Source organism: Equus przewalskii, chromosome 26 (assembly GCF_037783145.1).
Source record: "Equus przewalskii isolate Varuska chromosome 26, EquPr2, whole genome shotgun sequence".
Lineage (NCBI taxonomy): Eukaryota > Metazoa > Chordata > Mammalia > Perissodactyla > Equidae > Equus > Equus przewalskii.
The window spans coordinates 31188709-31202983 of NC_091856.1; the positions used below are offsets into that span (position 1 = coordinate 31188709).

General features: G+C 54.6%; 1 protein-coding gene across 6 annotated transcripts in view; it reads right to left on the reverse strand.

Annotated features, from left to right (window-relative positions):
- Window positions 1-14275, reverse strand: part of EEIG1 (estrogen-induced osteoclastogenesis regulator 1) — a 36436-nt gene that overhangs the window by 3417 nt on the left and 18744 nt on the right. For 5 of the 6 annotated variants that reach the window (XM_070596205.1, XM_008519955.2, XM_070596204.1 and 2 more), the window contains 9 exons: window positions 8442-8562; window positions 8174-8203; window positions 5876-5992; window positions 4244-4290; window positions 3940-4097; window positions 1742-1846; window positions 1463-1658; window positions 898-1019; window positions 719-788 (listed from right to left, as the gene is read on the reverse strand). In XM_070596205.1, the coding sequence (XP_070452306.1) occupies window positions 719-788; window positions 898-1019; window positions 1463-1658; window positions 1742-1846; window positions 3940-4097; window positions 4244-4290; window positions 5876-5992; window positions 8174-8203; window positions 8442-8504 (908 nt within the window). In that variant the 5' untranslated portion in view covers window positions 8505-8562. Of the gene's footprint in view, window positions 1-718; window positions 789-897; window positions 1020-1462; window positions 1659-1741; window positions 1847-3939; window positions 4098-4243; window positions 4291-5875; window positions 5993-6903; window positions 8204-8441; window positions 8563-14275 lie in introns of all 6 variants that reach the window. The other variant, XM_008519957.2, reaches the window with a different exon arrangement.

Consider the following 14275-nt stretch of genomic DNA (forward strand, 5'->3'; position numbering starts at 1 on the left):
AGCAGCGCCAGAGGGCAGGTCCCAGGACCCTGGGCCCAGCTGTCTCCTCCCGCTCTGGCCCCAGGTGGCACCTTCCCACCCAGCCCACAGGAACCTGGGGCAAAGCCTTTGGCACAGCCCTGCACGTGGGAAGCTCCTCCGCTCACTCAGCAAGCCAGCCACACGGTAAGCGCGCTGTCGACAGACGACTGAGAGAGCACTCTACCAACCGCAGAGTTCAGGCCAAAGCTTGCTTCGACCGCCCCCCCCCCCCCCCCGTGAATATCATTAGGGCAGAAATTTGTGTTGCTCACCGCTGTAGCCCAACTCAGTGCCTGGTGCTTAGCTGGTGCTCAATAAATATTTGTCCAATAAATAAATGAGTTACTGTCATCATTTTTTAGGGGTTCCCAGATCCAGGAGGAAGAGCAAGAAAAGTAGGGCCCAAAATAAAGATGTATGAAGCCCCTGCTGTGTGCCAGGCACTTTCCAAAGGTTACCCTGGAAATCCTCAGGACCAACCCTGGGGGGTCGTCTCGGGTGTCCAGGTGAGATGATGCGGTCCACACTATTTGACAGATGAGGGAACTGAGGCTCAGAGAGACGTGACTGGCCCCAATCACACTGTGGTGACAAGAACTGGCATTCAAAGCCAGGTCGGTGGGCTGCAGAGAACTTGCTCTCACCACTGTGTCCCCTACAGCCACCCTGGTGCCCACCCCCAAACCTTCACCCCTACCTGTTGGCCAACTGGATCCCACTCAGCGTGGTGGAGCCATCACGGCTCACGAACAGCCGGAGGTTGCTGTCTGTGGGGACACACGGGAGGATGGAGGCTGAGGGGGGGGCAGAGGCAGCCAGGGAGCCCCCGGAGCAGGCGGCACCGTCCCACGAGCCCACCCGGCGCGGGCAGCTCACCCTCACTGTTGCTGCCATCCGTGAAGTCCTGGCTCTGCATGATCTTCTCCACGATGTCATCCGCGTCGATCCGCGTGTCATCCACCCAGGTCGGGTGGCTCTCCATCGAGTCCTTCTTCCGCCTGGGGCAGGGTGGGGCAGAGTCACAACAGTCAGGGCAGTAACAGGGACAATGAGGACCACAGCGCACACCCACAGCACCCAGGATCTCCATGTGCACGTGAAGGCCCGGGCAGGCTGTGTGCACTTAACCCTTACATCAGCTGGCGGAGCACGCGCTGCTGTCAGCTGGGCCCGTAGATGAGGACACAGAGGTTCTGAGAGGCCAGGCGGTGCGTGAGCTGGGGACCTAGGGTACACTGAATCCCACACAGCAACCGCTAACTGGGCATGCACACCACCAGGCCGGGGCAATGCCCTTGAGGAGCATCAGCTGGTTGAACTGTCACCATCCAACCCTGTGAGGCAGGGACCCTGCTGTCCCCGTGTTACAGGTAAAAAAGTGGAGGTTCAGGAGCCATCGGGAGGGATCTGTTCTCCAGGAGCACTGAGCAGTGAGACTCACCGAAACGAGCGGTCGGACAGATGCGGGGGCCGGGGCGGCCTCGGCGGCTTCTCGGGGGGTCGGTGCTCACGCTCGCTGCCCTCGGGGCCCTCCACAGTCATGCTGAGGCCACCAGAGGCGCTGCTGCTGGTGGACGTGTTGCGGCGGTGTGTCAAGTCCGAGAGGCTGGAGGAGCGCGAGTGCTCCGTGCTGTAGCCTGTGGGTGGTCAGGGCGGTTCATGATGGGGGAGCCCGGGAAGGCGCAAGGCCAAGGGTGCAGGGCTGGGCGGGCACACTCACCCGAGATCTTGGACTGCTGGCTGGCGTAGCTGGAGTTGCGGGAGTGCCCGGAGTGGAACACCTCCTCGGGGCTGGACAGGTTCTGGTCCGGCTCCTCCGGCACCCCTGGAAGGCAGGGAGGGGGCAGGGGTTACCAGTGGTGCCTGGCCTCACCCTTCACACGTCCTCTCGCTGAATCTGGAGTTGGAGAGGACGATATGTATTTCCATTTAACAGACTGAAAAACTGAGGTTCAGAAGGGCAGCAACCTGCCCCAAGCCACCGTTCACCATCTGAACCCAGGTTCACTCACTTCACAAATATCTGGTGGGGACCAGCTCTGTGCAAGGCACTCGAGTGACTGCTGTGAACAAGAGACAGGGTGTCTCAGGCCAGTGGGGAAGAAGAATGCGGAACGAAAAATGACCCACAATTAACCACAATTCACTGAGTGGTGCAGAGCAGGGAGAAGTGCACGTGGGGTATCTGACCCAGTCTGGGGTCACGGAAGGCTGCTCTGAGGAGGCAGCCTTAATGCAAGATCTTCAGGAGGCAGGGGAGGAAGCAAGCTAGATAAGGCATCAGGGAAAAAACCTTCCAGACAACGGGAACAGCATAAGCAAAGGACCTGAGGCTTCAATGAGCTTGGGTCATTGTAGCTAGAGTAGAGCAAATAAGGGGAAGTGGAGTGGCTGACACCCTGGCCCAAGTCACCCCTAAGTCCAACTTTGAAACAACCTTTCCAGCACTCCCCAGCAGGAGGTGCAAGGGAAGCCAATGGGACCCCCCGGGGCCCTGTGAGTACCCCCAACCAGCCCTCCTGGTCAACACACCCATCCCCTCTTCAGAGAGGAGCAAAGCCAGGCCATAGGCTGGACCCCAGGCCTGCCCGTGTCCCCACCTAAAGCCATGTGGTCTTTCAAGTCCCCAACAGGTTCTCTGCACGTCGGGGGAGGGGGGAGCAGAAAGCCAGCTACACAGACATGTGGGGGTGCCCACTCTGCCAGGTGGGCACCTCTTCTACTCTGCATAAAGGCATCATCTGTGCTGGGGTGGCCTGGTCCCCAGATCGCTCCTCTGGGGATCCCCACCCTGAAGCTGGAGAGAGCAATGGTGCTGGGAAGCCCCCATTCCCAAGTGTGGTCCCCAGGCTGAGGCAGGGAAGCACCCCAGCTTCTGCTCTGGCCCTCACCTGCTGGATCTCCAGGAAAAATGGGAGTGGAGTAAAGCTGGCCCTTGAGGGCAGAGGGTCCCTCACTGCTCCCAGCCCCCAGGGGCAGAATCACCCAGCAAACATCTGCTGAGCCGCCCGAGGCCCTGAGCCCTAATGGCTCTTGTGGCACAAATGAGGGCCCTCACGTGCCCTGCTGCTCACTAATTAGCTTGGGGCAGTCTGCCTCCCAGCTCTGAGCTCACCCCCTGGAGGGGGTGCAGGGGCCGAGGCTCACCTCAGGGGCCCTGCCTCACCCTGCATAGCACACCTGGAGCCTCCTCTCACGGCAGCACCTCCTCCTAACTGCCACACTGTCTCCTCTGGAGATTCAGGCTCATTCGAATTTTTTCTAACATTTAGTAATAAAGATACTTTAACAGAAACGTAGTGCTGGGAAATACACAGAGTATGTACTATGTGCCAGACCAGGCACACACGTTTGCCCAGTTAATCCCCAAACCCAGGATGTGGTTACTACTGCTGATTCCATTTGACAGAGGAGGACACTGAGATCCAGTGAGGCAAGATGGCCAGACAAGGTCCCCCAGCAGGAGGGAGAGCAAGAGCTCAGAGCATGTCCCCCTGCCAAGAACACTGCACCCCACACCCGAGATTCAGCTCAAATGCCACCTAGTCAGGGAGGCTTCCCTGGGCCCAGAAGGACGCCTTCTGTGCCTCTCTCAGCCAGCTCTTGTCACATCTGTAGGTGGACATGTGTTTGACTTATTTATTGTCTGACTTATGCCTATCTGTCCTGCTAGACCACGAGGACCATGAGGCCAAGGACACCACACCAGTCTGGACCCAGGGCACTGCTGCGATCCTGGGGCCAAGCACCGAGCCCAGCACACGGGAGGGGCTCAGACAGCATCTGCCTAACGGAAGCACAGACGGGGGCAAACACCACCCCACCACCTCTCTCTAGTCAGTAAGCGGGCCCCTGGGACCTGCGAAGCTAAAAGCCTTCTGCTTCGGGGAGGCAGGGCGGGCAGGTGGGGAATAGTACCTGAGCTGAGGATGGTGGGCCGGGCCTTGGGGGGCCGGGATCCCGTCAGGGAGTTGGTGCTGCTGCTGCCACTGCTGCTGGTCCCACCACCCTTACACGTCAGCTGCAGGGAGGAATCCTGGCCCGGGATGGAGATGGACTTAGCAGTGGACGGAGGCCTTAGGAGGACAGACAGCTTGTGACTGGGGTGCCCCATCCTTGGCATCAGATGAAGACAGGGGAGCCTGGAGTGAAGAGTCCCGTCCGCCCTCCCCCAGTGCCCAGGATGGAGCCCGCCCCTCAGACAGCCTGCACCAGCACTCACGTCTTGAAGCAGGGGTCTCCAGAGAGCAGGAACATTCCGATAGTGACCTGCATGAAGGGAGGAATCAGCCACACCCTGTCCACTCACCGGGCCCAGGCGCCCCACCTCCCTGCTCTGGCTTCAGATGGGCTTGGACTCTGGTCCCGACTCAGCCCCTTGCTGGCCCTGGTGAAGAGCCCCGTTTCCTCGTGCAGAAGACAGAACCAATCCTAACACGTGCCTCGGGGGACAGTGGAGCGGATGCAGTGAGATGAGGCTCCACCTGGTTGGCGCCTGGCGAGGAGTGAGTGAGCAGCAAAAGCTACCTGCTGTGACTTCACGACTACAGCTATTGGGGCGCCCTCTGTCTCAGGGCCCCGAGTGGGAGAGGGTGCAAGAGCTCCCCACGAAGGCAGGAGGGACGCCCTCAAAGCCCGCTCTGTGAGGAGGGGTCCACCGAGCCCGACATGGTTGGGAGCACTTGCATAGTTCACAACGGATGGCAGGCGCCTGGTGAAAGTTTGCTGAATTAAGTAAAGCAAGAAACCATTTGACATTTAACATCTACTTGGGCAAAGATTTTGGCAATGCCCCACACAAGGCAAGGTTTGGGTCCCCAAATCTGGGCTGAGATGGAGTGACAGGCAGAGGGTGATGGGGTAGGAAAGAAGTGCTCAGATCCCAGGACCCCACTGACAAAAATGGAGACCACTGATCTGAAACTGCCCCCGCCCCAGCATCCTTGATCTGGCCTGAGGGTGCAGGGGCCACTGGGGTGAGGCTGAAAGGCCTCAGGGCTCCCACCACAATTAGCCTGGAGCTTTTCCGGCACCCCCAGTTCCCTCTGCAAAGGGTCCAGGAGGACCCAGAGCCCCTGGCCACCACCTCCTGCCTGGGTCTGCCCCAGGCACGACACGCTCCCACTGGGTCAGCTCTCAGAAGTGTGGTTAGGGCAAGACTGTTTTCTCAGCCAGGTGGAAGCGGGTGGAAACAAGGAAGAGAGGGGCACTGGCAGCGGATGCTCAGATAGCTCTGTCCCAAGAGGCCAACAAGTCAGCTGCCTGGGGCGGGAGCTGCCCCGGCCCCCGGAAACCTGCATGTGGCTGGGCCCTCGGAGCAGCCACGCTCAGTCTGTCTAGGTCGAGAGACGCCAGGTTCTTCTGCTCACTGATGCTCCACTGGGTGCTCAGGCTGCCTTGTGTCACATGGTGCAACAGTTAGGAGCTGACTGTGGGGTCAAGTGCCAGGTCTGCTTGTGACCCCAGGCAAATGATCTAACCTCTGTGCCTCAATTCCCTCCTGTGCAAAACTGGGACAAATAACAGACACCACACCCATGGGGCTGTTGTCAGGCATCACAAGATAAGAGGAGGTAACACTCAGCAATGCTGATCTCACCGAAAGTGCTCACCAAACCCAGAGAGACTGTGCGTCTACTCTCCGACCCCTAATTATGGATGGGGAAACTGAGGCCACTGGCTAAGCCCAGGCCTCTATGGTGGTTTCCTGACCCAGGCCCGTATCTTCCCAGCGTCTCTCACCGCCTGTCCAGGGTGAGAACCCGTACCTTTAACAACCCTCCAGGGTACTCTAAGGAGGAATGGGTTTGCCCTCGCCCCTTGGCAGGAGCGGGAGGCAACAGGGCCCCAATACCTTGAGGATGGAGTTGTCCTGGCGAGTGTTCTTCGTGTCATATCCTTCCAGCAGGCAGCAGCGCACTGTAGAGCCTGAGCCCGCAAACTCGGCCAGGTTCAAGTCGGCAAAGCCCAGCTGGGAGGGATGGAGGAGAGTGTGGGAGGCTGCAGGCAGTGTGGGCACGGGGCTGGCAGCAAAAGGGTTAACTTGGCAGAGGCGGGAGGGGGAGGGGCAGGCAAAGCCCCTGGGGCCGACCCACAGCCCCACAGCCCAGACTGACTGTTGCATAACCAACACCCAAGGACAGAGGCCCCCCCCCAAGGACAGAGGCCTGGGTTGGCAGCTCCAATGGACGTGGCACAGCCAGGAGCTCACATCCCTGAGCAGCACAAAGCGCCCTTTGTGTCATGTCCCAGTGTGCACCGGGGCAGCGCCTGAGATGAAAGGACATTGTTGTCTGTGATACAGACACATTGTTCCCTGGGAAACAAGGCTGTGCTGTGGGAGCCTCCAGGCCAGTGGGCAGGGGGGAGGGAAGGCCCGTGGGAACTTGGTGTGGGGGTGGGTGGTTGGAGGGCACTCTGCATGGGGAGAAGGAGACCCTGGCCCAGGCTGGAGTGAGGGGCTGGTGGGCTACTCCTTGGATGCAGAGAGAGGAGCAAGGGATGGGGAGGGAAGCAGGAAAAAGTGTGAGAACAGGGTCTATGAGCTAAGAAGCCCTCTTAGATAGAAGCCAAGTCTGCCAGACCTGGAGGGGAAACAGGGTGAGGGGTGCTGGGATTAGCGACTTGGGGGACAACTAAACCAGCCAGGGACATTTATTGGGCACCTGCTGCATACAAGTCTCTACTGCAGAGTTTAGGGGCACATATGCCAGAATCAGGGACTCAGGTTCAGATCCCAGCCCTGCCATCAGCTCAGAGTGGCCCCCATTTTCAGAGAAGGAAACTAAGGTTCAGAGAGGGGAAGTGACTTGCCCAGGGCCCTATACTGCTCAACTGGCAGAGCCACGCTTGAAATTAGGTCTGAGGAGCGTCAAGTCTCACCACCTCTCTGGGCCTCAGTTTCCTCTTCTGTACAACGGGAGCTGAGCCCGTGCGGATGGCTCATGAGAGACCAGAAGGGCCTGGCAGGTCTGACGTGTGCTAGGTGTCCTAGAAATGTCTGCCGGGTGGAGGCGGGATGCTCTGGCTGTTTGCTGGCACTTTCTTTCCTGACTGGGCAGTTGTCCTCACCCACGTGAATCAATGGGAAGAGAAATTTCCACTCTGACGGCACCTTCCACAGCCCAGTTCTAGCCCCCCGCCCTCTGCTTCTGGAGAGGGACATCACGGCCCCTGGCCAGGGCAGAGCGCACAGCCCAGAATGCTGAGCTTCCTGAGCTCTGATCAGTGGGAAGGAACACGCCCCGTGCAGCACCTCCCTCGGGCCTTCCACGAAGGGTGAGGTGAGGCAAAGGCATTTCCCCTCTGGACTGACGGAGCACATCCCCTGCCACTGGGCCACCTCCCGGGGGTCACAGAGGGTGGGCCACGAGTCCCCACAGAGAAGGGGGTTTAGGGCAGAGCAGGTTTATTCAAAGCCAAAGGTAACCGTTCCAGAGCCGTCTTCTGCCACTTTTCCCAGTGGAAAAGGTTTCAATGCATAGGGCTGAACTGTCTGTGGGTGCAGGGAAAACCTGGCAACAAGAGAGATGTACAACAGCGGGGACTGGCTGAGTCACTGGTCACCCAGCCATACAATGGGACACTGCCACTGTTAGAAAGCAAAAGAAAATTTGTGATGACATGAAAACATGCCCATGACGTATTGGCAAGTAAAACACCAAGCTGCAGAATCTGTTTAGAACAAATCCCTTTTGTGTATTTAAAAATCCTGTTGTCTACAGGCACACAAGTTCAGAGATGGGGGCTCATTTGACATCTCTCTAAACCACAGGCATACGTTTTATTCATTGCTCCATGTGTAGCACAGATTTAATAATATGTATTTTTTTCTTAAAAGGTATGGAAAGACCCTAACGAATCCCAACAGTGGGATCTGGGGAGGAGGCCTGGGGAGGGTGAGGGATGGAAACTGTCCTTGCCACTCCATGAACCTGTGTACCACTTGTGCTGCAACAAGCATATGCTGCCTTTATGTTAAGTGCAAAATGCAAAGACTGTCAGTAAAGATATTTCCAAAAAATTATACATCTCACGTAGGGCTGAGTATCTCCTGCTTGGGGCAGAGAGGGGCCTGGATGTTCTTCTGGAAGCTTCTCTCATGCCTGTCCCACTGCCTCATCACACAGGCCCATCACACAGCCCCACTCACCTTGGAATAAGCCTTCCCGCCTTTCAGCTCCTGCACAGGGAGACAGACACAAGCAGCAGGGTGACTAGGGAATCCAAGGGCCGTCACGCGTCTCCCCAACTCCCCCGAAATCTGACTGCTGGGGAGGAGGACAGGAAAAGGCGCAGAGCAACTCATCCCATTTTCCCTGGGAGGATAAGTCAGGGGATGGGCCTAAAGCCACTAGACCAATGGCCCCACCCCCATTCCTTGGCCTTGGCCTTGCAGCCCCAGCCGGAAGGCAGCTCACCTTGCGCACCGACACACGGAAGATGCACGGGTCCAGCAGGCCGGTGGCTGGGTTGGCGCTCATCTTACACACGAAGGTGAACCTCTTCCGCCACCGCACGCAGTTCTCCTGTACCTCCTCCCTGTAGGCCCAAGGGGACAGGGAGCACAAGCAGGCAGGTCAATGCCCAGGGAACCTGGGGACCCTATATCAGGGACAGGGTCTGCCGTCAGGGATGGGGGAGCTCTCACTTTTCACTGTGTATCACCAAGTGACTCTATTGTCATAACAAGAGTGTGGTTGCATTAAGTGTTATAAAAACAAAAAAAAATGTAACAAAAATGAGAAAAGACAAGGCAGGGTAAGGTCAGGCTGCGGGCAGCTGCCCACTCCCTCTGCTGCCAGCACTGCCCCCCACCTCCTCCCCGTAGCTTTGGGTGGAGCCTTCCATTGCCATTACCTCCCACCAGCCAGGCTCCCACTGGCCATCTCAAGTGACCCTCAAAACAGTTTTCCCAGGCTGGACTACCAGCCCATTTTACAGATGAAGAGACTGAGGCTAGGTAAACTGCCCAGGATCACCCAGCCAGGAAACAGCTGGCCCTAAGCCCAGTGCGGCGTAGCTCCAGAGCTTCCTTCTTCACTACTATTAACAACAACGATAATAATAACAGCCAAAGCTCACACGGCACTTCCATGTGCCAGGCACCACTCAGAGCACTTTACAAAACCAGCCGTCCCGGGAGCCTGCTCCAAGTGCCAGAGATCTGTGATCACGCCAACCCTTCCAACACCCGCCTGGGGCAGCTATGATCATTAGCCCAATCCTACATTCAAAGAAACCAGGAGCTCTGGGCTAAGACCCTGGCTTGAGGCCCACCATGGGCAGAGGGGACAGGGGCCTGAACCCAAGCAGCCTGGCTCTGGGTGCCACACACTTAGCCCTCTCCACTCCAGGGCTGAGACACCAACCTGGGGCCCTCAGCTTCCCAGACACTAACTGGGGGGCTGGCCTTCCAGTCCCTTGAGTTCCTCCTGGGCCCGGGGAGCACGACCAAGCCCCAAAATTTAGCACCCCCTTCACAGGGCTGCAGTTTGCACCCTGGGAGTGAGTGGGAGCCCGCGGGAGGAGCTCATCCAAGCCTCTCCCAGCCGCTGTGGGGGCCTCAGCAGACCTGTGGGTGGCAGCAGCACGTGGCAGAGATGAGCGCTGCACCCCTGCACAGCTCCCTGTCCCCCCACAGCCTGCCTGGCAGAACCACGGCTCAGGAAGGGGCAGCCAAGGAAGGGAGGGGCCGGCATGAGAGACATCATCTCCAGCCGCATCCCACCTAACAGGAACGGCCAAGCAGACAGCTGAGGAAGTGACCCCTCCACACTCTGGGGACGAGGAGCTCAGGTTAACTGCCAGACTGGGGCCTGGGCGTGGAGAGTCAGCGCAGGCTGAGCCTCTCCTGAACGTGGCTCATGTGCTTCTTCCGCAACCTTGGAGGGTAGGCTCCGCATCACTCCCTCCTACAGCTGCGGCCCTTAGGTTCCAGGAGATGCCCAAGGCCACATCCCCAGTGACTGACACAGCAGGATTTGAATTCAGGACTGTCCAAATGGAGAGTCAGAGCACTCAGCCATCACCTTAGTCCCAGGGCCACACAGCCTGGAAAAGCCTGGCAGGCAGAATCTACCGGGGTTGTGGGGCCAGCAGTGCCCTGCTGTGGACCTGAGGCGCCCACCCATGTCTCTGAGTGCCAAGTATGTGCCAGGCACTGGGTAGTGCCATGGAGTTGATTCACAGACCGACATTTGACAGTCACTCCAGTGATGACTCCATGTCACCAGGAGAGGGTGGGGGAAGGGGTGAGTCACCACAGGGAGTTGACACTCAAGCTCAGATCCGAATGAAGAGTGGGGAGTAGCCAGTTCCAGCGGGGAGACAGTTCCAGGCAGAAGGACAAGCAGGAGCAAGGAGCGAATGTACTCTCATTTACTCAGCCGATGAAAGCCCCCAGCTGAGCATCCACGCGGAGCTCCCTCCTGGCTCCACAGGGCTTTGAGGACATGACCATGGCTTCTCCCATGTCCTGCCAAGGCTGTGACAAGGGGCAAGAGGACTTGGGTCAGGCAGACCTGGGCTCACAGCCCCACACTCACTGTGCCACTCAGGGCGCCTGGGAGCATTCAGTGAGGTGAGCCGACCAAGGGACTGGCCTGGCCTGGGGAGATCCCATGAGACATGTCTCATCTGATGAAGACACTGGGGATCTAGAAGGACTCAGCCACCACAATGTTCCGAGCTTGTCAGGAGGCTGAGCTCCAGCAATGTCCCACAGCCCCAAGACTGGCGACAAACAGAAAAGGTCACGGCTAGAGACAAGGGGGAGGAAGGGAGAGTCTCCAACCCCCGGCAGATATGGGCAAGGACCCTCAGGAAGCAGATGCCACAGCAGGAGTGGAAGCTCTGGGCTGGGGCATCAACCGACCCAGCCATGCCAGCTCTATTCATTCATTCACTCATTCATTCATAGAATTGAGCACCAGCTGTGTGCCAGTCCCTGTTCTATGCCCTGGGGCCACAGTAGTGACCAGCTTACATTCTGTACGACAAGAAAGATGAAGTTCAAACAAACGAGAAAAATACATAGTAGTGGAAAGGAAGAAATAAAACAATCTCTATTGACAAATGACTTGATCTTGTATATAGAAACTCCTAAGGAATCCACTTAACAACTATTAGAATACACAGGCTCAACAAGGTTGCAGGATACAAGATCAATACACAAAAATCAATTACTACTATACAGTCATGCATGGCATCACAACGTTTGGTCAATGACGAACCGCATACACGACGGTGGTCCCATAACATTAATACTGAACAGCCTAGGTGTGCAGGAGGCTGTACCACCTAGGTTTGCGTAAGTACACTCCGTGATGTTCACATAAAGATGAAATCACCTAACAATGCATCTCTCAGAATGCGTCCCCATCGTTAACAGGGGGACTGTACTCGTGAACACCCACAACGAAATGAAGAAACTATTCCATTTACATTACTGTCAAAAAGAATAAAATATGTAGGAATAAAGTTGTTTTTTTTTTTTGGAGGAAGATTACCCCTGAGCTAACTACTGCCAATCCTCCTCTTTTTGCTGGGGAAGACTGGCCCTGAGCTAACATCCATGCCCATCTTCCTCTACTTTATACATGGGATGCCTGCCACAGCATGGCTTTTGCCAAGCGGTGCCATGTCCGCACCCAGGATCCGAACCGGCGAACCCTGGGCCCCGAGAAGCGGAACGTGCAAACTTAACTGCTCCGCCACCTGGCCGGCCCCTGTAGGAATAAATTTAACAAAAGAAGTACAAAACATATGTTCTGGAAAACTACAGAACATTGTTGAAAGAAATTCAAGAAGATCTAAAGCAATGGAAAGACAGCCCATGGTCATGGATTGAAAGACTTAATATTGTTAAAATGACAATACTCTCAAATTGATCTAAAAATTCAACACAATCCCTATCAAAATCTCAGCTAGTTTCCTCACAAAAATTTGACAAGTTGATCCTAAACCTCGGAAACTCAAGGGGCCAGAACAGTCAAAACAATCTAGAAAAAGTAGAACATAATTAAAGGATTCACATGTCTCGATCGCAAAACTTCTACAAAGCCACAATAATCAAGAAAGTGTGGTTCTGGCATCAGGACAGACACACAGATCAGTGGTATAGAATTGAAAACCTGAAATAAACCTTTACATTTATGGTCAACTGATTTTCAACAAGGGTGCCAGTGGGGAAAGAAGAGTCTTTTTGACAAAAGTTGCTGGGATGACTAGATATTCACATGCAAAAGAATGAAGTAGGACCCATTTCTGATATCATATACAATAACTTAAAATGGATCAAAGACATAAGTTAAAGAGCTCAGACTATAAAATTCTTAGAAGAAAACAGAAGGTAACTCTTCATCATCTGGGACTAGGCAACCGGTTCATAGACACGGGACACTGGAAGTACAAACGCCAAAAGAACAACATAACTATACCGAACATCACCAAAACCAGAATTTTTTGTGATTCAGGGGCTGGCCCCGTGGCCGAGTGGTTAAGTTCGCGTGCTCCGCTGCAGGCGGCCCAGTGTTTCGTTGGTTCGAATCCTGGGTGTGGACATGGCACTGCTCATCAAACCACGCTGAGGCAGAGTCCCGCATGCCACAACTAGAAGAATCCACAACGAAGAATATACAACTATGTACCGGGGGGCTTTGGGGAGAAAAAGGAAAAAATAAAATCTTAAAAAAAAAAAAAATTTTTTTGTGATTCAGAGAACACACTCAAGAAAGTGAAAAGACAACCCACCGAACGAAGGAAAATATTTGCAAATCATATATAAGGAACTTGTAGTGATACTATATAAAGAGCACTTACAACTCAATAACAACACAATTAAAGAAGGGGTAAATGATCTTGAACAGACATTTCTCTAAAGAAAATATACGAATGGCCAATAAGCACATGAGAAGATGCTCAACATCATTAGCTATCAGGGAGACACATATCAAAACTATAATTCACACCCACGAGGATAGCTATAATCAAGACAGATAATAACAAGTGTTGGTGAGGATGGAGAGAAATTGGAACCCTCATGCACGGCTGGTAGGAATGTAAAACGGTGCGGCCGCTTTGGAAAACAGTCTAGCACTTCCTCAAAAGGTTAAACATAGAGCTACAGTATGACTCAGCAATTCTACTCCCAGGTATACATCTAAGAGAAATCAAACACAGGTCCACACAAAAACCTGTAGGCCAACGTACACAGCAGCATTATTCATAATAGCCAAAAAAGTGAAAGCAACTCAAATGTCCATCTACTGACGAATGGATACATAAAACGTGGTATATCCATACAATGCAATATTATTCGGCAATCCAAGAAAGTAAGCACTTACTGTATACAAGCTATGATGTGAATTTACTTTGAAAATACCATGCTAAGTGAAAGAAGCTAGGCACAAAGAACTACATGTTGTATGATTCCACGTATATGAAATGTCCAACACAGCCAAATCTGTAAGAGACAGAAAGACTGGTGATTGCCAGGGGATGGGGGAGTTGGGAGAAAATGGGGAATGACTTGCTAATGGGTATGGAGTTTCTTTTTGGGGTGATGTTCAAAAATTGGTTGTGGTGATGGTTGCACCACTCTGTGAATATACGAAAAAACCCTGAATTGTACACTTTAAATGGGGGAATTGTGTGGTATGTGAATTACATCTCAATGAAACTGTTACCAAAAAAAAAAAAAAAAACAAAAAACCAGAGTAAATCAGAGAAAGAGAAAAATGAAGAAAACAGAGCAAGGAAGGTGGGTAGGGAGTGCTAGGTAGAGATGAGAAGGTGGGGGCGGTCAGGGAAAGCTTTTATGGCAGTGACATCTGAGCAAGGCCTGGAATGAAGTAAGGATTCCAGCTGAGCAAAGACTGGGGGAGAGCTGTCCAGATGCAGGAACAGCAAATGCAAAGGCCCTGAGGTAGAAACATGCTTGGCAAGTGGAAAAGATGCATGGAGGCCAGAGGCTGAATGGGACTGGAGAGGCGAGCAGAGGGGATGTGGCTGATGAGGGAGTAAGGGGCTAGCTCATGCAGGACCTCAAGGGCCATGACGAGGACTTTGAATCTTATTCTGATAGTGGCTCTGTCTTGCCACTATGGATTCTGGCTTTAGGGAGATGCCAAGAGTAGTCCTGGAGGAGGTGAGTGGAAGGGCAAAAAAGGCCCAAGCTTGAAAGGGGGGAAGCTGGCGGTGGGGGGGAAGACACAGCTCCCACATGGACCTTCAGATCCCCGCCAGCCCCCGC